This window comes from Polypterus senegalus, chromosome 13 (genome assembly GCF_016835505.1).
Source record: "Polypterus senegalus isolate Bchr_013 chromosome 13, ASM1683550v1, whole genome shotgun sequence".
NCBI lineage: Eukaryota > Metazoa > Chordata > Cladistia > Polypteriformes > Polypteridae > Polypterus > Polypterus senegalus.
In genome coordinates this window covers 158281075-158306934 of record NC_053166.1, presented here as the reverse complement: position 1 = coordinate 158306934, position 25860 = coordinate 158281075, and the positions used below count along the sequence as shown (strand labels likewise).

The 25860-nt window shown below is 41.7% G+C and overlaps 1 protein-coding gene across 2 annotated transcripts in view; it reads left to right on the top strand.

Annotated features, from left to right (window-relative positions):
* The window catches only part of mrtfba (myocardin related transcription factor Ba), a 76222-nt gene extending 50370 nt beyond the window's left edge, over positions 1 to 25852 (top strand). For both annotated transcript variants that reach the window (XM_039776009.1, XM_039776008.1), the window contains exons 5-18: positions 10962 to 11027; positions 11498 to 11553; positions 12528 to 12603; positions 12797 to 12955; positions 13412 to 13551; positions 13739 to 13879; positions 14078 to 14325; positions 14423 to 14585; positions 15691 to 16434; positions 16827 to 16994; positions 22361 to 22522; positions 22643 to 22768; positions 23494 to 23554; positions 23673 to 25852. In XM_039776009.1, coding sequence (XP_039631943.1) covers positions 10962 to 11027; positions 11498 to 11553; positions 12528 to 12603; positions 12797 to 12955; positions 13412 to 13551; positions 13739 to 13879; positions 14078 to 14325; positions 14423 to 14585; positions 15691 to 16434; positions 16827 to 16994; positions 22361 to 22522; positions 22643 to 22768; positions 23494 to 23554; positions 23673 to 24217 — 2855 coding nt within the window. In that variant the 3' untranslated portion in view covers positions 24218 to 25852. The remainder of the gene's footprint in view (positions 1 to 10961; positions 11028 to 11497; positions 11554 to 12527; positions 12604 to 12796; positions 12956 to 13411; positions 13552 to 13738; positions 13880 to 14077; positions 14326 to 14422; positions 14586 to 15690; positions 16435 to 16826; positions 16995 to 22360; positions 22523 to 22642; positions 22769 to 23493; positions 23555 to 23672) is intronic.
* Positions 25853 to 25860: the final 8 nt, after the last annotated feature.

The following is a 25860-nucleotide window of genomic DNA, read 5'->3' as shown; positions in this document are numbered from 1 at the left end:
AAAACACAGAGGTCCTGCCTCCACTCTGCACAGCACTCATAGTACCAGTGTACAGGCTGGCCATGATATCTAGAATCCTCGAGGGGATCCCATGAACCCTCAGGATGTCCCACAGGGCAGCTTGATCAACTGAGTCGAACAATTTGCAAAAATTGACAAAGGCTGCAAAGAAACTCCGACGATATTTGTGTTTGCACTTCATGAGAACCCTCAGTGCTAGGATGCGGTCAATGGTAGACTTCTTAGACGTAAAACCAGACTGTTCCGATCGCTGGTAGGTGAGCAAGTGATCACGGATCAAATTGAGGACAACCCTAGCAAGGACCTTACCTGGCACAGAGAGCAGTGCTATTCCCCTGTAGTTGCTACAATATAGGCGATCACCCTTCCCTTTCCCTTTCCTACACAGACACAAGAATAAAATCCAAACTGGGATTTTTGTACGTGCCTTTTTAGTTCATTCTAAAATGTACAAGTAGTGTGCACACGTTTGCAAATACAGTAGTAGTTTCCTAGCATATTTGTTGTTATCCGTACTGCTGCAGTTTGAACAAGCTATAACCTATTGAATGTTTCTCCATAATTACTATGCAAGTCGATTCTTTTATCTGTAATGAAGGTATGTCCCTTAGTGCAATGAAGTCTCTGTCTTTTGAGCTGTATCTCTCTTCAGCATTTTTTTAACATCAAACTGACTGTCTTTACAATAAAGCGTCCCCAGTCTCCCTTTCTCTGCTTACTTTATCTGTAAGTTTCCTTGACCTTTTGGTGTCTATTGCCCCTTTAACACTGTATAGCTGTTTACATTCTGATCATATCACTTTAAACAGTAATTAATATGTTTCTGTGGTCTGGGAGCCTTGTTGCTTTATTAACATGTATGGTAATTACAGACAATTATACCTTTAGCTTGCTGTAGCAGTTAAAAACATTAAGCATTCATTCAAACACAGGAAGTCCGCAGGGGTGTGTCTTATCACCATTACTGTTTACTCTGTACACAAGTGACCTGAGACTGAGCAATGACCATTGCTCTGCTCTATTATCAAGTATGCTGATGACATCATGCTCATAGGGGAGGATGAAAGCCACTATCTAAATCAAGTGGACTGTATAGTAAACTGGTGCAATAAAAACTATCTCATTCTGAATGTAAAAAAGATCAAAGAAATGATATTTGATTTTAAGAGACAGAAATCTGTATGTTCACCCATTTTAGTTCTGGGAGAGGAGGTAGAAATAGCGACTGAATATAAATACTTAGGTACTAACCTAGATAACAATCTTAACTGGAGTACAAATATAAAAAAGTATTCTCTAAATGCAACCAACACTTATTTCTCCTCCATAAACTAAAACTATTTAAAGTAGACAAGGACCTCATGTTGTCCTTGTATCGCAGTATGATCCAGTCTGTGATCATTTTCAGTTTCATTGCCTGGTTTAATACTCTGACAAGCAAAAACTCAAAAAAGCTCCAGCAGATTACGAAGTATGCAGCTAAAGTTATTGGGGCTGATGTAGATGATTTGACTAGTGTGTGTCAGAGGGCAATGTTAAAGAAACTGGAAATCCTCTCAACTGATGACAGACATCCATTACATGTAGAACTAAACTTCAGTAAATCAGGAAGGAGAGTCGCTTTGAAAACCCACCCAAATCGCTCCAGAAACTCCTTCCTTCCTAGTGCCATACGACTTTTCAATAAAAAGTATCGGAGATAAAGATTAAGGTTGTGATATATATCCTGTAACTTTTTTATTTTTTTTATTTTGGTGTAACTGCCTTACCTTAACCTTTCTTGTTTCTATTTGTCTGTTTTATTTCATTCTGTCTGTTATTAGATGCAACTGAGAAGGCAAATTTCATGTTTTCTTGTGTAAAATGACTAAATAAAGAAACCTTAAACATTAAATCAATCTACTTGCTGTACATGAGAAATATACAGTGAGTTAGATTGAGGGTATGCAAAGTTGGTCTTGGAGAGCCCATGTGGCAGCAAGTTTTTGTTTAAACCCAATTTCTTAATGTTAAGTCAGTTATTTCTGTTGAAGCATTTATTGCTTAAGCAACATTTTTATTCTTCATTTTAGTTGTCTCACTTGTTAAGGTTCCACGCCCTTAAATGATTATTTTAGTATTAGCAGCAAGATGCAAACGACAAAGAAAACAGCAGTTTTCAATCTGCACCTTTGTTTATTGATTATGAGCTATCTGGTTTAATGAAATATTTGGAATGAAACTGAAGACACTTAAGTGAAGGGTTAAGAATTACTATTCAATTAAGGCCACAAATCATTTGGTTGATATCTATGGAAAGGGGGAAGAAAAGTCTGTGGTATAAAAATAACCAGACGTGGAAAAGTGAAACACTACCAGCCTTAAAATTAAATTAAACGTGTTATTAGCAATGATCAGTTTCTAATTAAGAAATCGGATTGGAGTTTGTAAATGGAACTGTTACGGATGCCAGGGTTGTATCAGAAGGCAGGCTATAATTCTTTCTAGAAAGCCAGTACACTGTTATTTACTCAGATTGTCGTGTGATTTCATGAATGTTACAAAATAGTAAACATGCCCAGGAAAACTTGAAACTTGCCTAACAATTGATATGACAGCCTTACTGGACCTCCTTGGGTCCGACCGACACTGCGTGATGCCTCATCCTCCTGCTCTTCTACTCTGCTGAACAAGACACAGATGAATGATGTTGACAACAGTATAATATTGTGATGTTTCATGTTTTCATTTGTGGATGTGATATAACCTCTGTGGACAGGGGAGGAGGGTTTTCTCAGTTTCTCTAGAGTTGCAATTTTCAGTGCCCGCATACCTTTGATGTACAATCACCAGAACTTTATTAGCTACATCTTGCTAGTACTGGGTTGGACCCCCTTTTGCTTTCAAAACTACTGTAATTCTTTCTGCCATAGAAACATTCCTCAGGGATTTTGGTTCTTACTGGTGTGATAGCATTACACAGTTACTGTAGATTTATCAGCTGCACGTCCATGATGCAAATCTCCTAGTCCACCACATACCAAAGGCGTTCTATTAGATTGAGGTCAGGTGAATGTGGAGGCCACTTGAGTCCAGTGAACTCATTGTCATGTTCAAGAAACCAGTTTGAGATGATTTGAGCTTTGTGACGTGTGAAATGACATGTTATCCTGCTGGAAGTAGCCATCAAAAGTGGCCTGCTGGAAGTAGCCATCAAAAGATGAGTACACTGCAGCCATAAAGGATGGACATGGTCAGCATCAGTACTCCGGTAGACTGTGGCATTTAAATGATTCCAACAGCCTGAACCATTGATGGAAGGCACAATGGATCCATGCTTTCATGTTGTTGATGCCAAATTCTTGTCCTACCATCCGAATGTTGTAGCAGAAATTGAGACTTTTTCCAATCTTCCGTTGTCCAATTTTGGTGAGCTTGTGCTATTTGTAGCCTCCGCTGCCTGTTCTTAGCTGACAGGAATGGCATCCGGTGTGGTCTCCTGCTTCTGTAGTCTGTCTGCTTCAAGGTTCGACGTGCTGTGCGTTCAGAGATGCTGTTCTGCATGCCTTGGTTGTAACAAGTGATCATTTGAGTTGTTGTTGCCTTTCTGTCAGCTTAAACCAGTCTGGCCATTCTCCTTTGATTTCTGGCATCAACAAGTCATTTTTGCCCAGAGAACTGCTGCTCACCGACTACCTTACCTGTCTACAGACCCACATTGTATTGTAAACTAATCAGAAACTACAAAAGACTTTGCTGGACAGTGATCTTATCCAAAGATCTTGACTGTACGTTGTTCTTATCTCTTGTTAAATGAATCTTAGCCTGAAGAGGTCTAATAATTTTTAACATTTAAGATGTCTCACTTGAATGTTGTGAACCCTGAAGAAGAGGTCTGAGTTGCCTCAAAAGCTTGCATATTGTAATCTTTTTAGTTAGCCAATAAAAGGTGTCATTTTGCTTGACTTCTCACTACATCTAAGAGCTAGAAAGGCAGACAGTGGAAAAGAGACCTGAAGGAGTTGGAGAAGACAGGCTGCGAAGACTAAAGTCATTTGTATGTTGAACATGTTTAAGCAATTGTGAGTGGTTCTGAATTGGTTTCATATATGCATTACAGGAATACAGTGCATCCAGAAAGTATTGACAGCGCATCACTTTTTCCACATTTTGTTATGTTACAGCCTTGTTCCAAAATAGATTAAATTCATTTTTTTCCTCAAAATTCTACACAAGACACCCTATAATGACAACGTGAAAAACGTTTACTTGAGGTTTTTGCAAGTGTATTTGTTTGTTGATTCACCTTTGGCAGCAATTACAGCCTCAAGTCTTTTTGAATATGATGCCACAAGCTTGGCACACTTATCCTTGGCCAGTTTCGCCCATTCCTCTTTGCAGCACCTCTCAAGCTCCATCAGGTTGGATGGGAAGCGTCGGTGCACAGCCATTTTAAGATCTCTCCAGAGATGTTCAATCGGATTCAAGTCTGGGCTCTGGCTGGGCCACTCAAGGACATTCACAGAGTTGTCCTGAAGCCACTCCTTTGATATCTTGGCTGTGTGCTTAGGGTCGTTGTCCTGCTGAAAGATGAACCGTCACCCCAGTCTGAGGTCAAGAGCGCTCTGGAGCAGGTTTTCATCCAGGATGTCTCTGTACATTGCTGCAGTCATCTTTCCCTTTATCTTGACTAGTCTCCCAGTTCCTGCCGCTGAAAAACATCCCCACACCTGCCACCACCATGCTTCACTGTAGGGATGGTATTGGCCTGGTGATGAGCGGTGCCTGGTTTCCTCAAGCGTGACGCTGGCATTCACACCAAAGAGTTCAATTTTTGTCTCATCAGACCAGAGTATTTTGTTTCTCATGGTCTGAGAATCCTTCAGGTGCCTTTTGGCAAACTCCAGGCGGGCTGCCATGTGCCTTTTACTAAGGAGTGGCTTCCGTCTGGCCACTCTACCATACAGGCCTGATTGGTGGATTGCTGCAGAGATGGTTGTCCTTCTGGAAGGATCTCCTCTCTCCACAGAGGACCTCTGGAGCTCTGACAGAGTGACCATCGGGTTCTTGGTCACCTTCCTGACTAAGGCCCTTCTCCCCCGATCACTCAGTTTAGATGGGCGGCCAGATCTAGGAAGAGTCCTGGTGGTTTCGAACTTCTTCCACTTATGGATGATGGAGGCCACTGTGCTCATTGGAACCTTCAAAGCAGCAGAAAGTTTTCTGTAAGCTTCCCCAGATTTGTGCCTCAAGACAATCCTGTCTCGGAGGTCTACAGACAATTCCTTTGACTTCATGCTTGGTTTGTGCTCTGACGTGAACTGTCAACTGTGGGACCTTCTATAGACAGGTGTGTGCCTTTCCAAGTCCTGTCCAGTGAACAGAATTTACCACAGGTGGACTCCAATGAAGCTGCAGAAACATCTCAAGGATGATCAGGGGCAATAGGATGCACCTAAGCTCAATTTGGAGCTTCATGGCAAAGGCTGTGAATACTTATGTACTTGTGATTTCTCAGTTTTTTTATTTTTAATAAATTTGCAAAAACATCAAGTAAACTTTTTTCACGTTGTCATTATGGGGTGTTGTGTGTAGAATTCTGAGGAAAAAAATTAATTTAATCCATTTTGGAATAAGGCTGTAACATAACAAAATGTGGAAAAAGTGATGCGCTGGGAATACTTTCTGGGTGCACTGTATATACTGTAGTCTTCTGTTTCGCCATGTCACTTTCCCTGCACAGAAAAATCTCAATGTTTTTATGAAGGATTTAGTTTTCCAAGTGAAGGCTACATCACTGCACAAGTCATAGGTGCTGCATGCTTTGCTGAGGCACCACAAGCAATAATATTAATAATGAAACATACAAAGGGAGCTTTATTGCAAACATACATGCTGTATAGTAGCACTTGGAACTCTGAATCTATATTAGAGTATATTTGAATTTGTTTTTTATACTAGTGTTAATTCAAGGTACAGCACAACTTTTTTTTTTTTTTTTAAGTAAATCGTAACACTGAACAACTGTTTATCATCCATAAATCATAACAGACACTTATTTGTGATTCAGCCAACTCCACATCTTGTTTTTTTCTATGGTAATGCCTTATTTACTGAACTAGTGAGACTGGATCAAACTCTCACATGTGCTAAAATAAGAAGTAAGTGCCAAATTAACAAAGCTACTGATGGTATAATACTGCACATTTTTATTTAACAAGTACCTGAGCTTGTTTAAAAATTCCTTGTAATCAGAAGTAACTTCAGCAACTGCATTTAGCTGTGAATTTATCATAGATGTGCTGTTAATTCCATGGGCTGTCATGGGGTTATGATTTGGAAATATGGTCATTAAAGTATGTCATTATTTTTGACACATGTCATCAGTAAACTGAAGACAAGTAATGAGCATTTTTCATTTTGTGGTTATGCTTTTTAATTCATTTTTGACCTGCATTACAATGTAAATCGACTGTAAAGGCACTTAGAACGTGAAGAGCACTCAGAGGCATTAAAGTTAGCATAGCTTGGCGGTATTTTGATTGAAAATGCTCTGTGCACACTTAAGTTGAGTGTTTGGACCTGTTTTGATTTTCATAATACTATAGGAAAGGCAACATGCTACTTAAAAACCAACATGAAAATCAAGTTGGTGTTTAATGTGTAGTGTGTTGTGTGTTACAGACTTAATATTTAAAATTGCTTTGAAACTTTTCACATCTTTAGTCAGCAACATTGTGGGGTTTTTTTTTAATCTTCTTCTATTCAAATATAATTTTAAGAAATGGCCTTTTCTGTTCTTTGTAATAAAACACACTATACAGTTGGGGGAAAAAAAGCTAAAGTGGTCCCAGCCTTCCTTTCAAGAGCAATAGCTGACAGTTGTGTTTCTCTCATGAACGTTTCATTCTCTGCACGCACATAGTGATGTAATAAAAGAGAAATCTGAAAAGTGCATACTTGGTGCCATAGCTCTCTCAGTGTATGTGTGTATGTCAGAATTTTATGTAGTAGAAGGTCAATATAAAATCTCTAGTCACATATAGTTGCAGAGCTTTGTCCCACAGTTTGACAAATATGTTAAAGGTTAATACTTGACTGCGGTGGGTTGGCACCCTGCCCTGGATTGGTTCCTGCCTTGTGCCCTGTGTTGGCTGGGATTGGCTCCAGCAGACCCCCGTGACCCTGTATTCGGATTCAGCGGGTTAGAAAATGGATGGATGGGGTTAATACTTGATCAATTTGTAACAAAAATACACTAATACTCTCTTACAGACAAGTACATGTAGTATGCCATACATACCTGTAGGCCCTAGAATTCTGAACCCACTTTCAAATATATTAAATGAGCACATTCCCATCATACTTATTGGTTGACACCACAATTTCACACAAGGGTTTGTCTCAAAAAACATCAACCAGTACCAAATGTTGTCTGTGTACCTATGATTATGTTCGGTCCTATAATCAAGTATTTTTAATCCTACTGTAAACATATTTAAATATTTGAAATAGAAAAATTTAATAGAACATTTACATTGAATGAATTTGACATATTTTTAGGTTTATTGAATTGACACATTTTTTGATTTCAGCTGTAACCTATCTGGGGACATGACACGGAATAGTCATTTCACCATTCAAGTAGTGTGGGGTCCTTCACATTTCCAACCTTTATTATTAACATACATTCTTCAGTCTTTTATAATCCTTTATCAGACTCCTTTCATATTCCCTGCACTGTTTGTACCACACTTGTTGTATTTTAACCTGTAAGTGATGATCTCATCACTCATCGCAGTATTCTTTGGCTTCAGAGAAGCATCAGTATGCAAATCTCTACTCCAGAAGAGGTATGGATTTTGCTAGAGAGATTAGATTAGATTTAACTTTATTGTTCTTGTACAGGTAGAATGAAATGCAGTTTAGCCTCTAACCAGAAAGTGCAAATAGTAGAGTAAGGTGCAATAGACAGTGGGTCCAAATAGTACATTAAAGTGCAATGAGGCAGCATACAAATGAGAATCTAAATGACATTTGAATTTTATGTAGTAGTATATACACAGAAAAGTAAACAGATATGAATACTGATCAACAAGTACAGGTACAAGATATGAATAAATATAGAGATATGAAATATTTTTATGTACAGAATAGATATATGTAAACTGGTGAAAACATACCTAGAGTAGAGTCAGAAGTTATTGATATTTTGAAAGGTCAGCTATTGAATGGTAATGGTTGAGAGTTCAGAATCGTGATGGTGTTCTGAAAGAATGTTCCTGAGCCTGCTGGTGCAGGACTGAAGGCTGCTACAGCGCCTCCTTGATAGAAGGAGAGTTCATGGTTGGGGTGTGAGGCATCCTTGATGATGCTGCGAGCCCGTTGTGGACACCGTGTGTATTGCAGTTCACCAATAGTCGACCGCAGGATGCCAATGATGTGCTGGGCAGTTTTCACCACCCATTGCAGTGCTTTCCTGTTAGCCACGGAGCAGATGCCATACCACACTATAATGTAGTCAGTCAGTATGCGCTCAACAGTGCAGTGGTAAAGGTTCAACAGACTCTGAGGAGACAGGCAGGCTTTCTTTAGCCTCCACAAAAAGTAAAGCCCGTGGAACCATTTTTTCGTTGAAATGGATGTGCCTTGAAAACGAGGCATAGGTGCATTAGTTGCTTATCTCTTCTTTGTGTGTATGGACGTGTGACCCTTTGTATTCCATAAATTGACAGTCTGTATTATGACACGCATGTGTGTACCATGGCGTCTGTTGCGTCCATGTACTACTATCTGTGACTGCAAAGTGATGTGAATTTACATTCCTACATGCGAGGGATCTGCCTAAGTCTTGTAACAAGCTTGATGAATACAGATATTCAGGGCTGCCAAGAAGTAAATATCTTCAGTATTTGTATTCTCATACAGGTGTACACTGATGTAATTTTAGTGTTTCCTTCATCTTAATTTGCTAAACAGTTTGTATTTACTCTAAGCATTTTAGCACTTACCTACACAGCGGAGGAATATGAAATGCGTTTTATGGTGTGTCTCTTAGTGAATTCATTAAAGCAAAAGTATTGGTTGGTTTTTCAAGGACAACAATTGGCAGCAGATACAGTTAATATTCCAAACACAGCTGAGGTAGATAATGCAGTAACTTGATCTCCTTGGATAAAGGGAACTTTTCAAGGATGATAGTTTCATTGATAAAGATAAGAGTTCCCTTGTCTTTCAAGAAGAATATTACAGACAGGAGAAGACCACACAATCACTGTGAAACATACGTGCTTCACTATTAACTGTCTTGTTCCAATATGTAATGCCATAATTTTTAAGAGCTGTCATTTTCTTTACTTCAGCTTTATGATTTAGTAGCTTGTTCAAGATTCCCAGTATCCTTTGCATAAAAGGCCTCTTCTTACTTTGAGCTTTAAATATTCATTTCAATTTTCACTAGGTGTCTTAAAGTATAAGAAGAATAATAGGACATTTGTCAAACTTACAACTAAAAATAACAGCCCCCTGTGGTATTAGGGCTTTTTAATTCTCATTTCCTCAAAGTCAATAGGTTACCAGGACTAGAGAGTCATTTTTTGATTTTTTTAAATAAATTGTTTTCTTGCCATCACCCGTCTCGGTACTCATGCTGCCTTAAATTCTCAGTCTTGTACTTTTAACATTTTTTTGGAGCTTGTGGGGTTAACTTTGCATGACTATGGATTTCCCAGCTGCCTCTCTGATAGGCCGTGTTCTGCTGTGAGTGTGCTTGCCAATAGCAGTGAAGGCTGTTGAGAGCGGAACAACACAGAGCAATGCCTGTTACAGCTAATTTAATCTATCCTCCCTGTGGACTGATCATTGTGACCTGCTTACCTGTCTGTGCTTAGGGCTGTCCCACGCTCATCTGGTGAATAACTGGAATCTTTAAATAGGTTATCCTACTGGAATCAGAGGCTTCTCATCTACCTGGTGGCAGATCCAGATAAGGTTCAGTTTATGTAGTGATATTTTTCTTCTTCTTGATATCTTTTCTTTTCTGGTTAACCTCTCAGGTGAGTCTAGATTGTGTACGTTTCTTAGCGGTTTTGTTGGAGAAGTATAGTTAATTTAAAACTAGCAGAGTCTTCACAGCTTGGTACAGCGTTAAGAAGAACACTGGTAAGCGTGGCTTTTCAGTTTCTCATTTCTGTGAACCTGACGCCTTTCCTTTGACTTGTCCCAAAGATGCACACTCAGTTTTCATATTGTTTTGAGTTTGATTTGCTGTGATATCAAGTAGGCAGGACTTCAGATGTTCAGGTGCTGTGGTTTATAATGTGTTTCTTAATCTCCTTTCTCCACAGCTGTTTTGACAATATTACAGGTCCACGGGCCTCTCACTGGGGCGGTTGTGATGAAAGGCTGTACCGTAGTATACAAGCTATCTTTGTAGGATGGAAACTGAAGTTAACTCCTGTGAAACAAATCTGTTGGCATTACCTTTACAAAGCATGCCAGACAGGTGGCACCTGAGTGAAAGTCACATTGCCATCCTGTTTAAGGGTCTGGCACTAGTTACCACCCGTAATTGTTTTCAGTATGATGTATTGTGCACATTTATTACTAAGCAGGACACAATAGGTGCAGATTACCTTTGTGTAGTGGTTCCCCCCTAATTTTCATTCTTTGGCACAATTATTAAAGCAGGCAGGAACCATCAATTTAAACATGGCAACACTGCTGCTATACAGACATTGACTTGTTATTTAAAGGCTGTGCAAAGAAGTTCAACCAATTCATCCCATCCACTGCTGCCAGTATAGTCTCTTGCTCCCTTCCATATAGATATGAATTAAATGAGTTGGAGAATTGTAAAGCTCAGAATGTGTGTGCTATATGTTATTTATTTATTTTATTTTATTTTATATATATATATGATAGGCTTTGACCACATTTTGTGTTTTGCTTCCTCTCTACAGTCCTTCAACTGAGATTACAGCAAAGAAGAACTAGGGAGCAGCTGGTGGATCAGGGCATCATGCCACGTGAGTGACGCCTTTGCCATGTTCTTTTTTCACATGTTGAAGTTCCAAACTGAAAGAATTTTTTGGCTTACTGACATGTTTTCTGTGTCTGTTTGCATGTATCGTGGCTTTTTGTTTAAATGATAGGCTTTACACAAATGGTGTTTGCAATTGTTTATCATCCTAAGAGGCAGAATAAAGTGGGAAATGTTTGGAGTTGCCTCTGCGCAAATCCTTACTCCACCCTTTTCTCCATCTCCTTCTAAAATGTGTTTGCAGGCGTATGCTGCTTCTGGATAAACTGGAATTACAATCTAGAGTTTATCCAACCAGGACCACATGCACTTTTGCACAAATCAGTCACTTTATCTTATTCTTTATGGATCTCCTGAGGAATCATCAGGAATTGGTTCAGCTTCTTGTGACCCCAGTTTATTTCCTGCAAGCAACTATTTTGACAGTCTTCTCACTCTAGTATTTTATTTCTACAGCTTTGAAGAGCCCTGCTGCCTTCCATGAGCAAATTCGTAGCCTGGAAAGAGCACGGGTAAGTTGAATGAATCGTAGGTTGCTACGAAACTGCATATACACCTGATCTAGTGTCCAATATATTAAGTCACTGAGGACACATACGTATTGTGTTGCGCTAAGGTAACTGCTGAGAAGAATTTGGATGTTGGTCAGAGAACATTTGTTCTAACTCTTATATATCAGAGTTCAGTGTGTCTGTTGTTTTTGCTGAGCAGTATTTAAGTGATGCCATTAAGAGCTATTCTATAGCTGTGTGGACATAGGTCCTGTGGACACCAGGAGGCATAGAGCTCCCCAAACCCCAGACATGACAAGCACAGAGCCCAAGTCCATCACAAAGCATGCCTTTATTAAGTGTGGGAAACGTTTTTCGCTCATGTCCCACCTTATATAGCACAATAAGCACCAATATACAGTCTGTTTCTTCTTCTTTTCTCTATCTTCTGTCTCTTGTCCACCTCCACTCCTCCTCCAGCAAGCTTTATCCTCCACCCTCTGACTCCATGAATGGAGAAAGGTGGCCCCTTTACATGTTCTACAATCTCCTTCTGGCCACTTCAGGGTGTGGCGGCAGCTCTGCAGAGGAGGACTCAGCCATTCTCGATGTGCCCTCTGGCTGAGGCCATGGGCCCCACCAGGGATGAGCTTGAATGCTTCAAACCCATGGCACTGTAGCAAGCCAGGTGGGCTGCCTGCCCCCAGTCATCCCAGGGGAGGTATTGCTTCATGAAAGCTAAGTCCTTCTGTTATGGAGGCATCCCGGCTATCCATTATAGTCCTTATTGCTCTTTCTCAGGTAAACAGCTTATACCCAGCAGCTCACTTTCCCCTTAACTTTATCATGGTCCTAGAGCTCATGGGGCAGTGAAGACTATGTCAATGTGTGTGCCTGTTCATTTCTTTTCCTGTATTTTGCATGTAAGTCACAAGTCATCTGCTATCAGCTAATAGATGACCATGATGTCTTTGTATTCTCCCTTCTCTTTACAGACTGAAAACTTCCTCAAGCACAAGATCCGGAGCCGTCCAGAGCGTGCAGAACTGGTTAGGATGCACATACTTCAGGGTATAAACCATCACTCCCTGTGCAACCTGCTGTTGTTTTTGTACCTTTTCACTTTACATAATACCCACTTCAAGATTACTGTTAAATACATAGGGCATTCGGAGTTTATTTTCAGAGGTGTACAAACATATTTATGAACTAAGTATTGCAGAGGATGAAATAATTATTGACAATCTCACTGTTCATATTTCAGAGACCCTGGCTGAACCATCATTGCAGGCCACTCAGCTGAAGTTGAAACGTGCTCGTCTGGCTGATGATCTAAATGAGAAAATTTCTCAGAGGCCAGGTCCAATGGAGTTAGTAGAGAAGAACATCTTGCCCTTTGATTCCAGCCTGAAGGATGCAATTGGTATGAAGATTTTTTTTAACACCCTTTCAGAATAAGTTAGTGCTAATTCTGAATCTGAATCCCATCCTTGTTACTGTTTCTGTAAAATTTCTATGTTTACTCCATATCTGCCTGGGTTTTTCTCGGGATGCTTCAGTTTGCATCTCACATCACAGGTATGCAGATTAGGTCAAATACGTGTGGGTCATATGTATAATTGTTCATTGTAATGGGCTGGTGCCTTCTCTAGAGATGTTTTTATCTTTAGCCTAATGCAGCCAGAATAGGCGCTGGCCTCTGAACCTGTACTGGTTTAATGATGTATAAAAAGTTCTTAGTGTGGTACTTGATAAATTGTGATCTGACCAGACAGGTTTCATGTTCCTACCTCAAAATGTTGTTTATCTTAGAGGTCATGTGTCTCCAGGCCATGGCAGTCAAGATCCTTATTAGTTTTCCTCTTTTTTTCCCCTCTAGGTTTGTCATTTGATGAAGACAGTGGAGATGCATTGTCCCCAGATCAGCCTGCCAGTCAAGAGTCCCAGGGATCGTTGCCTTCTCCTGCAGAAATCAAATTCAATGAGGCGTCATCCCCGACTCTCAGTTCCATACAACAGGTCAGTTCTTTAGAGTCTCCCAAATCCCTTTTTTGTGATAAGTATTGAGCGAACTCCAGTCTTTTTTTTTGGGTGAGTTGATCTTGAGTGACAACGTTAAGTTAGTAGTTTAGTCTGCCACCCTGGAATTTCTTTTTTTGTGCTCATTATAGTAACCACAGTTTTTTGAACTTTCATTACACCACAGCACCATGCTCTAGTCCTGCAGCATAACCAGGAGTTACCAAAGCCAACCCCAGTTTCTGATTTGCAACCTAACCGTTTGATGACTTCCACCCAGACGATCACTGGCATGGCATCAACAAAACCAACTCCCACACTGGTCAAGGTAAGTGCTGCCATGATGTTCATATTTGAAATTTTGACAATGTAAATGTTGATTTCTTGGGCAAGTCAGCTAAGCAGGGCTTTTGTGGTTTATTTATTGAATCGCCTAAACCAGCAAAATCAGTTAATGAATTTTAAGTTCAGCTCTTCATCCACAGAGACTTACATTTTCCTACAAATAATTCTGTCATCTCTGCAGCAAAGTCAGCCAAAGTCTGCAAGTGAAAAGAGCCGTAATAAGAAGAACAAAGAGACAAAGCCACGTGTGAAAAAGCTGAAGTATCATCAGTACATTCCTCCAGACCAGAAAACTGAACCTAGTGAAGTACCAATGGATTCCTCATATGCACGGCTGCTACAACAACAGCAGGTGTTCTTACAGCTCCAGATCCTCAGTCAGCAACAGCAACACTACAACTACCAGACCATCCTTCCTGCACCTCTCAAGTATGCCCTCTCATCCTCGGTGCCCCACGTTGGTGGTTCTTGTTTCTCTGTATACTTGATGTTCTTACAGTTGCTTTCCTATGTCTTTCTACCTCAGACCAGTAACTGACAATCAGAACAGTCCTACTACTGTGGCTTTGACTAACAACATGCCAACATCCATTGTGGTTTCTCTGCCTACCAGCAGTAGTGCCCGCCACAACAGCAGCCTGGCCAATCGTAAACCTGGGCCACTGCCTGCCAATCTAGACGACATGAAGGTAAGTGTGTATGTGAAGGAATGATAAAGACCCAGTTTAGTTGGGTGTAGGCCATATGTTAACTCCAGTGGAGGTGTTTATATCTGCACCCCAGCATAGTCTGCATTCCTTTAAAAAAGTTAGTGAGGTGCCCCATAAAAATAACTACCCTTGTGTAGCTACTTGGTTAATAAAAGATGTTAATAACAATTCATCAGGTTTCCATAACCCTAGTTCTACTAGTAACCAAACTGTCACACTAGTTATGATAATTACTTCCTGTCCTCATCATGTCTTTAATATCTAAGAGGGCAGCTACTCCTAGTCATGTAGTGAGACACTAGTGGGATTGGGAACCTTTATCATCAATGACAGTTTTAGCATCAAACTAGACCACAGATATGGATTCTGGCCTGAGCTATTTGATACTGTGAGCAGTTGGAGAGGGGAACACAAACAATTGATGTACACAGAGGGTTATATTGTCGTTTGTGCTTTTCTTTCCTGCCTTATACAAAAGAACTTTATCCTCTGTTAGCATGACATCTACCACATTTTAGCCAAAGTTTATCAATCACTCCTTTACAGATGAAGTATTTCCTGATTATGTACATTTGTATATCTGATTTGTATATGTAAATACTGTTTGTGTTGGTGTTTTGTACAAGTCTTCATTGAAAATCAGTACAAGAATACAGTGAGTTCAGTTAAATTTTATAGCTGGAATAGTCTGTGACCTCCATTCTTAGAAAACTGGGCACTGTCATTCTCTTTAGTTAAGTCGATTCACTTCACTAAGGAGTCACTAATTAAGTAATGTGTTTGAAAGCCTGCAGTTAGGTAGCAAACCAGGACCCAAAATGTCCTTTCCTGCCTATTAGAGCAATTTGATTCTGCCATTCTTTTTCAGCATGTCACAGCTAGGCTATGCACAGAGCTTTCATGAAAAAGTAATAGTGGTGCCTCGTGCATTATGACCTGTTATCAGTGCTTTATATGTTTGTGACGTGCTCTTACAGTACATAGACTTGTCTCCTGGTCATTGCAGTTTTTATAACTTCTGTTGCTTTTAATGTTACATCCTTTATGTCATCTGTTCCCTTGCTGTTTGGTTCTTGTCTGGCAGGTGGCAGAGCTGAAGATGGAGTTGAAACTGAGAGGTCTTCCTGTTTCAGGTACAAAGATGGACCTTATTGAGAGGCTTAAGCCATACCAGGATCACTCCAATGGTTCCAACACTTCTTTGGCACCTACTGCAATACCTGCCATGTCAGCAACTGACTCTGCATCATCTTCTATTCAAATGGAGCACATTACTGCAACCCCACCTGCATCCCCAGTCATCTCTGAGCCATCCAGCCAGACATTAGAGAGCTGCATCCTAATGGATACCTTCAGTGAGATCATAAGGACTGCATCTCCTGTTCAGCAAGCTCCAAGCTCCTCTCCATCCAAAGGAAACATTGAAGATTTGGGGATGGAGGTAGAGGCATCTGACAAGGACCGCAAACTGCATGAGAAGGAGCGTCAGATTGAGGAGTTAAAGAGGAAGCTTGAGCAGGAACAACGACTGGTGGAAGAGCTCAAAATGCAGTTAGAGGTAGAAAAGCGAAGTCAGATGCAGCTGCCGCCAGTAAGTCTAGCTGGTGAGCAGATCAATTCAGCACTGCCTTCTGTCAAAGAAGAGAGTCGGATATTGCCCAGTTGCCAGAACAACACACCTCCAGTTAATCAAGAGCAGTCACAGCAGGCTGTGCCACTGTCTTTGTCCCAGTTCTTTGTCAGCCATTCAGGGGTACCGCAGGTCCTTGGACAACCTCATGCACTGTTGGCTACAATACAACTCCCAGCAGCTAACATCAGCATCCAGGTAGAATGTTTGCAATATTTTATAAGTGATACTTATGGTTACCATTTGCAGCAGTATTTAGGATGTATTCTTTTTGTAGGAATTCTTATAAGGCAGAGGATAGGAGGGGATGCCATTCTGCCTTTAGAATACTTCTGTTTACTGTTTTTTTCTGTCATTAGGCAAAGGTGCCCAGTATCCAGTTCTGCGAATTGCATTCTTAACTCCACTCTCTCACACTCTCCCACATATACTGTAGATCCTGTTCAGTCCTCAGAGGGTCTGAGTAGGAGGACTTATTTTGATGCATTATTTTGAGAGAGGTTGTCAAAGCCAGTTCTTGGACATCTGCTTTCGGGTCGACAATATTGTGATTAAACAATACTAACGAGCAATTTTTATCTGTCCTTCAGCCACCGCCCATGCCCAACTCAGTTGTCCCGACTACAGCAGGCATTGTTCAGGCTCCCCTACCCACCCCGACTACGGCAGGCATTGTTCAGACTCCAGTACCAGAAGTTCAAAATAAGGAGCCTGTGGGATCAGTGCAGCTTCTGACTCAAAGTTGCCACATTGCACAGGTCAGTATTTATCAACCTTTTTTTTCCCCCAGATATACCATTTAATGTAGAAATGGAGTGACAGCTACCACTTTAGCTTCTAGACCAAAGTAATTAAACAATGTATGCATAAATACAGCTGATGTCATGGGCCTTCATACTAGCCATTCAGTTTAAGGTCTTGATGTAGAGTTCACTTTGGTTTGTAGAGACTGTAGTCTGTAGGCTATTGAGGATGATGCAGGTTTCTGCTTCAGCTACTTTCTTAATTATTGACCAACTGCTGCTACTAATGGAGCAGATATCTTTTGTCTTCATTTCAATTGATTTTTGTTTTAAGGTTATATCCACTCTACTACATTTTCATTTTACAATGAACACCATCTCCTTCCACACTAGCATTGTCACATTGTTTATGAAAGTATCCGTATGCTTCCATGACGAAAACACATATGACACAGACGTTTTCCTACAGTTGGCATGTGGGCATCAGTGTGAAAACCCCCTGAAGGGTTAGTAACACTGCCAGCCACTAGACTTATCGCAAAACTGTAGCAACCAGTATATTATTTGCCTTTTGTGAGTGTTTATCCATCCATCCATCCATCCTCTTCCGCTTATCCGAGGTCGGGTCGCGGGGCAGCAGCTTAAGCAGAGAGGCCCAGACTTCCCTCTCCCCGGCCACTTCTTCCAGCTTTTCCGGGAGAATCCCAAGGCGTTCCCAGGCCAGCCGGGAGACATGGTCCCTCCAGCGTGTCCTGGGTCTTCCCCGGGGCCTCCTCCCGGTTGGACATGCCCGGAACACCTCACCAGGGAGGCGTCCAGGAGGCATCCTGATCAGATGCCCGAGCCACCTCATCTGACTCCTCTCGATGCTCTACTCTGAGCCCCTCCCGGATGACTGAGCTTCTCACCCTAACTTTAAGGGAAAGCCCAGACACCCTGCGGAGGAAACTCATTTCAGCCGCTTGTATTCGCGATCTCGTTCTTTCGGTCACTACCCATAGCTCATGACCATAGGTGAGGGTAGGAGCGTAGATCGACTGGTAAATTGAGAGCTTTGCCTTACGGCTCAGCTCCTTTTTCACCACGACAGACCGATGCAGAGCCCGCATCACTGTGGATGCCGCACCGATCCGCCTGTCGATCTCACGCTCCATTCTTCCCTCACTCCTGAACAAGACCCCGAGATACTTGAACTCCTCCACTTGGGGCAGGATCTCTTCCCCAACCCTGAGAGGGCACTCCACCCTTTTCCGGCTGAGGACCATGCTCGGATTTGGAGGTGCTGATTCTCATCCCAGCCGCTTCCCACTCAGCTGCGAACTGATCCAGAGAGAGCTGAAGATCACGGCCTGATGAAGCAAACAGGACAACATCATCTGCAAAAAGCAGTGACCCAATCCTGAGTCCACCAAACCGGACCCCTTCAACACCCTGGCTGCGCCTAGAAATTCTGTCCATAAAAGTTATGAACAGAATCGGTGACAAAGGGCAGCCCTGGCGGACTCCAACTCTCACTGGAAATGGGCTCGACTTACTGCCGGCAATGCGGACCAAGCTCTGACACTGGTTGTACAGAGACCGAACAGCTCTTATCAGGGGGTCCGGTACCCCATACTCCCGGAGCACCCCCCACAGGATTCCCTGAGGGACACGGTCGAATGCCTTTTCCAAGTCCACAAAACACATGTAGACCGGTCGGGCAAACTCCCATGCACCCTCAGGACTCTGCTAAGGGTGAAGAGCTGGTCCACTGTTCGCGACCAGGGCCGAAAACCACACTGTTCCTCCTGAATCCGAGGTTCGACTATCCGACGGACCCTCCTCTCCAGAACCCCCGAATAGACTTTTCCAGGGAGGCTGAGGAGTGTGATCCCTCTATAGTTGGAACACACCCTCCGGTCCCCCTTTTTAAAGAGTGAGTGTTTAAACTATACAAAACGCACTTTAGGTGCACACTGGTAAGAAACACAACAAGCGCCATGGAGAGCAACTCCTCTGTGTCCGCTATATTAGAATATGCTTTTCAAACATGAAGGATGAGCAGTCAGGGAATGAGATGTTATAATTAGCAGAATCCAATCGGGGAAGGGCGACCTAATAAGCAGAAACAAACCCGAGTCCAATTAGAGTCTGCATTTTCAAAAGTGTTTGTTTTCTCCTGTTCGTACTGAAACACTGAGGCTGTGTTTTCAGAAGTATATGGTTCTGGAGAGCATTTTCAAAAGTCTTTGTTTTTAGGGGTTAAAAATGCTGGAGTAGTGTGCACCATAAGGCACAAACAGAGAATAATGTCTGCTTTTCTAAACAAAATATAGTAGTGTGGATGCAGCCCAAGATTCAGAACCTTTCATCTTTTTTTTTTTCTTTATCCTAAACAATAATGAGATGCAGGTCAACCCAACAGATAATCACATGACTTCATCCCATTTGAACCTTTTGATCTGTCATATCTGCCTTAATTAAACGTGGAAAGAAAATATTGACGGTTTGGTCAAAATATTTTGATGGTACTCTCACAAAATAAAGAAACTTAACACATTTTTGAAATGTTTGGTGTGACAGAATGGTAGATCCAGCATCATTCTTTCAGCTAAAGGGTGAATCATGTATTCAAGGAAATTAAGAAGGCTCTGGATGAGATATTGGGACAGTTTAGTTGTTAGCTAAAGAAATGGGTGACAAATGGACTGAATGGTCTGTTCTCGTTTGTCAGATTTCTTATGTTCCCTTACAAGCCACAAACGTTAGTTGCCATAGTTCAATAGCTTAATCAATGGACTGATATTACTAGGTTCCATTTATGTTAATCACTTTCAGACTACTTTGTTTTCCTGTCTCTGTGTACGCGTTCTGTAATTAGTAAGTTTTGTAATTTCTGTCCCCGTGGGCTTGTTACAGTGCTCTTGAGTCTGAATTCAATGAAGGCAGTTGATGATTGATTCTTCATTAAGGAAGTGGCTGGGCCACCATGCCCTTTTAGGACCCAAGCTGGACAAGCCCTGCTCTCGCAGCTGCAGTTTCTTCTTTGCCTGTCTGTTACTGAACAGTTGGCTTAATTCAGCTCCTGTTTTGCTTGCCTTTCCATATAAAACATCAGGCTTGAGCTGACTTTTAGGGAATATTTACACCAGTTTTGTATGACTGTCCCATGTTTTCACTAGTGCAGAAAGTTCAGCTCTGTACAGATCCTGACACTTGCCTGGCCATTTGTGTGTTTTTTAATGACCAAAATATACAGCCATTTTACAGTTCCAAGCAACAGTTGATACCGTTTATGTGGGTGCTTCTTTGAGATTATTTTTAAAGTAAGATAACTGACCTGTGAAAAAAACAACCATTCGGTTCAAAATGCTAGTAAGCACTGTGTAGGTTTATTTTTGTATTGGTTAAAATAGAATACTCTCACCACCACAAGGGATTATCTGCACACTCAAATAGTTGAACTGAGTCTGACGCTGTTTATAAAGCCTGTGGGTTCAAGACGCCCCCCCAATCCCTTAGTAAACATTCTCTGCCGTCTCCAGTGCCTGGTTTAACACCGTATTCTTGTTAATAGCGAGGGGCCATTGTTCGGTTCTTTTCTTTGACTAAAGGAGCTGCATGTTTTATTAACTCTCCCGCCCATCCTTTTAGTTGAGCACAGAGCTGTACACTGAGTGGGTGGTATTTATTGGCTTTCCCAACTTCACTTTTTTTATTATTTAAAAGTAAACATTTCTGCTTAATACTGAGAACCGTTCAACTAGTGCCAAGTGATGTGGGGTCCCATCTAGAGGATACTTCCTGCCTCGGCATATGATGAATGCAAGATAAACTTTGGCCACCCATGACCCTGAATTTGGAATCATTGACTTTGAGACTGTTAAGTTATTTCTGCTCTAATGCTATTTGCAGGGAAGGCAGAGGACCCCTTTAATGGCTATTAGACTCTGCTGTTCTAGTTTTTTTTTATAGGTATCAACAATAAAAAAATGACGGGAAAAGTAAATTTCAAATATCTCTATTATAAAAGAAAATCTTGAGATGATACTATATTGCCAAGAGATTTTTTTCAAGTCCCGCCCTCCTGTCAACCATTTCTGGTTCACGGCCCACGCCCGCTGTCCTCTCACCTCTCATTTGTGTGAATGTTTTTGTCAGACACAGTTCCTGCACTCTCGGCTCTTATAAATTTTTATATTTTCCTCACTTTTAATTCCCAATAAAAGAAGACATATTATGTGAAAATCCTCTTGAAGAATTTCATCCCATAGATTTATCAACAGAAGAAATGAGTACACGGGCAATCCTAGCACAGAGAAACGATGAAGTTCAACGAATTAATGTGAAATTTGTCGATCGGTTACACGGCAGATTGGTTAAATGCGTATCAATAGACTCTGCTGAAACGGTGGTGATGGTGCAGAAGATGAAAACATCAACTTACAATATCACAAAGAATATCTACAACCATTAACACCATCTGGTCTTCCACCTGCCGAATTACTGTTGAAAGAAGGACGTATCGTAATGTTATTGTGTAATTTATGTCTGAGTGATGAGCTATGCAATAGGACAGGATTAGCTGTATTGAAAATTGGTTGAACAATTCTGACATGTCAAATTTTAACAGGCGACAAGAATGGTAATGTAGTACATCTTCAGGGGATAACATTAGATACCAAAGGAGATCTTGATATACTATTCGTATTAAAATGTTCACAGTTTCCTGTTAGAATAGCTTTTACTATGACAATTAGCAAATCACAGGGACAAATACGTTGTATTGTCATAATGTAAGTCCAAACACGGAATCAAAATTCAATGCAATATTGACGAAAAGTTAATTCAAAGAATAGTTTTTACAGTTTTTCAGTAAACGTGTAAGTTTAAAAAGTATCTGGGTGTTAATTTCAAAGCCAAATGGAACGAAAACTTATAACGCAACAAATACCTACGTATAAAGCAACATGAAACATAATTTTCTTTCAATTTATTACATTTTACTATTTTTTACTATGGCTCCTTACTCACTGTAATGTAAAATAGTTAGGTCTATTATGCCTATGTAACAATTCCCGTGAAATTAACTCTCTATTTAAACTGTACATCCGCATCTCCATATGTGAGCGGCATAGCCATGAAGTGGCTAGCCTGTAGCGCCTGCCTGGGGGTTGGTGAGTAAAGCAAGCCCCCTAGTTTATAAAAAATGTGTCTTTTAATAAATTTGGTTATTTATATGTGCCCCATTCATGAAAATTAGGAAACCGGCACAGCAGAATATGAGTGATTTCAGTAAGGAAAGATCTGAGCTTCCACACAGACAGAAGACAATGCTGTGAGTATCGAGATTAATTGAGACCCCTGTCCTTCATCTCTGTTGGCTTCTGTTCTTCCTCCAGGTATTTCCACCCAGCACAACTACAAGCACTGGTTACCAATTCAGCTGCAGTCAGCCAGTAACGACAGGCCAGCAGCATTTCAAGACCATCTCTGCTGACACTAAGCAACAACAGGCGTTAAATGTGTTGGGTCAGAAAGTGCACAATGGGCCGAAACACAAGGTACAGTTACTTATGAGTAAATGGGCAGTCTATGGAGAGGGTGGGGTGGGTATTGTGGGTGTCAGTCGCTAAAAAAACAATGACCACTTTAAGTTAATTTGCTTTCCTGTTCTCTCTCAGACACCACAACAGCTTCAGCCACAGTACCTCCTGCAGCATCCCAATTATGTTAACATGGCTCCAAAGATCAAGGATCCCCCTCGCTATGAGGAGGCAGTCAAGCAGACCCGCAATGCTCAGGCTCAGGTAGGGCCACGCTTAACAGCATCCATGTTGTATTATTGTCGCTCTGTAAAAAGATTCTTTGTTAAGGGGGAGCACACAGAACGTTAAAGCTGCCAAAGGATGACACCTCAGCATGTGCTGCCCTGCCCACGTCAATTTAAGCAATGTTACAACTTGACTTATTTGTCTGGAAATCTCAATTCCAGTATGGGCATCTTGGCAAGAGTGTCCCGATTTCTATCCAGCAGGGTTTACCCTGTCTCTGCACCATCTCTGCAAAACTAATCTTAGCCTCTCGCTGGAAATCTCTTGACTCGCTCATTGTAAACTTCTGCCAATCCTTCTTTTTTAATCTAATCTTAGTTGAATTTTTGGCAGCACAGATCAATGAATCAAGTGACAAAATGCTGTGCATTTACTGGGTCGGGGGGGGGGCATCATGCTACTAATCCTAATCTCTTCCCTTTTTATCCCCTCTCCTCATGGGCTCCCCATGCCTGTCGATCCTCTCATCAGTCAACACACGCATCAGTAACTTGTAATCTTATAGGTGCCCCATGTACAGGGACATTTATGGTGGGTGCCCCAGGGGCTAGGGTTTGGGGAGGGTTGTTTTGTTTCTGCCTGTTGTCATTGGCAGTTTGATCATAAAAAAAGAAAAAGCAAGAGTGTCCCTCAAATCCAGGTCAGTGCAGATGACACATGAAAGAAAAATGAGGTGTCTTTTTTTTTTGTCCACTTTCCAGGTCCCCACTGCAAGCAGCCAGCAGATGGATGATCTCTTTGACATCCTAATCGAGAGTGGCGGTAAGTTCTCATTAGGGTGTGGTGGGCATCACTTTCACATAGGCTTTATGGTGTGACATGTTGTTCTCGGCAGCTGTCTGTTATTTAAGTAAGTTATTGCTTCTGTCTGTCAATGCAGAGCTCTCACCGTTTGTCAAACATGAGATGGCACACTCCAGAAAAGTGCTGCCTGTCACTGCCAGCATCACCACCATGCCAGTGAACACCGTTCTGAGCCGTCCGCCTCCACAGGTGCAAGTGGCACCCACTGCAGTGCAGCTCCCGGATCCCTCCCACAGCATGCTGCTCAACACGGACAGCCAACTGGAGGCCTTTCTAGAAGGATCTCTGAACGCAGATGTGTGTGTTCCCCAGCCTGGCTCCAGTAAAGCGAACCGAGAGCACTTGACTCTCATTGAGGACATTCAGGGCGAGCTACTGAGCCAGTCTGTTTGCTTGGATCAGCCCAGTTCGCCCATGGACACCTCTGAACTCCATTTTGACACAGATAGTGCAGGCATCACGTTTGACCTCCATGACACTAACCTGGACAACATGGAGTGGCTCGACATTGCCACGCAGGGACCTGCCCACAGCCTGAACCCTTTGGGAGTAGCATCTGTAGGCAGCATGTTTTCTACCGACTTCTTGGATGTTCACGACCTCCCGTTGCATTGGGACTGACTGGGAGAGTGGGGACCTGTTGGCTCCTGAAGAGTGGCTCCTTGGCTTGATTTTTTTTTCCCTTCAATGTTCACCCAAAAGCACACATTTTGATGTGAGGGGTTTCAAAATTCTCATACCACAGAAACTGGATTGTTCATTTTATTTATTTTCTTACTGCTCCAAAGAAGGGAATTAATTGACAGAACCCTCATTTTCTTTGCAAATGGTGCATTTACTATTAATACTTTAAGGGTTGGGTGGTAAAGGGTGGGAGTCGGCTTGTAGCATGTTGCAGTGATAGAAGAAAGACCGCCACAGTCCTGCTCCCCTTTTCTCTCGGTAGCTGCCTGCCATGCATGCCCATTCAGACTATTGGCTGCTGTGTCTTCTAAATCCTTGAGGCGTAAAGTTCGAGCGCCATTTAAAAGAGCTGCGCTCGCCGCTGTGTTTTCAAGCTCACTCTGGCTGAGCCTACACTTAAGGCCACCATTTTGTAGTTTTTTTTTTTTTTTTTTTTTCACATCTTCTCTGTTGAGGTTGTATTTAGTTCTGCTGTTCCTCCCTGTGCCAACCAGAAAACGCCCACCCACCCCATAATTCTTTTCCTAATGGAACTGTCTGCACTGTTGGATTAGGTGGCCGAAGTTTTATGCGAGTGTCTGAATTTGAGACCCGTGCCAATCTAGGGCAAAGACCGGCTCCTCTCTCCTGCCCCCCCAGCCGACTCTTCCTGTCTGTCCTGTCGGTCTTACATTATTTAAGGGATTGGAACAAAAAAAAAATCATCAGTCACACTGGCATCCCAGGACTGGCTTTGGAAACCGCTGCTCTCGAAGATTCGATTGTCCCGACCCATACCCGTGTAGTGATGGCCGCTGATGTTTGGGTTGAAGGCCTTTAGTTAGAACTCCAGTGCTGTTCTGCTAAGAGCCTAACCCCACCTTTGCATATGGACATAAGTGGCGCACGTACTGCCAAAGAGGGGCACGTCGTGGATCGATGCCATTACTGGATAAGAAGAAGCCAAGGATTTTTAATTTAATTTTTTTTTTTTAATCGAGGTGTATATATTTAAAGTTTTGTTTTCAAGTCGCTGTGCTCCAGTGTGCTTTTTATTAACGTGGTCATTGTAGACAATTTGAAACCACTAGTGAGGGAAAGCGCGCATTTCACACTGAGACTTCGGAATCCTTTTGCAGCTGTGCCACGTTTTTTTTTTTCCTTTTTTATTTTGCCAAATTTTACAGAAAAATTGGTGAAAAAGAGAGAGAGTGATTCAGATGATTCTGCTTTGGGTTTTAAAAGCAGCAGGCATGGGGAATCCTAACGAGTAGCACTTTGGGCTGATGAGATGTGGAACCTCCTGGAGGTCTGTTAATCATCATAGGTAAGTTGGGTGGGGGTGATCAGCCAAAAAAAATCCCCTCCGCAGGATTCGCCTGACACTGGTGGGGTGAGGATCTCGCTCCACAGCGCATGATGTCTCTGCAGGCTGTACCTTTTGCACATTGTGTACATATTTATATATATAATGTATTGCATATTTTTATACACATATCCTACTACACTCTGTTTTGTAAATAGTGGCAAATGGTGAACTACAGATGTTTGTCATTCATCAGTCAATAAACTGCTGCTGTACTGTGAACGTTACTAACACT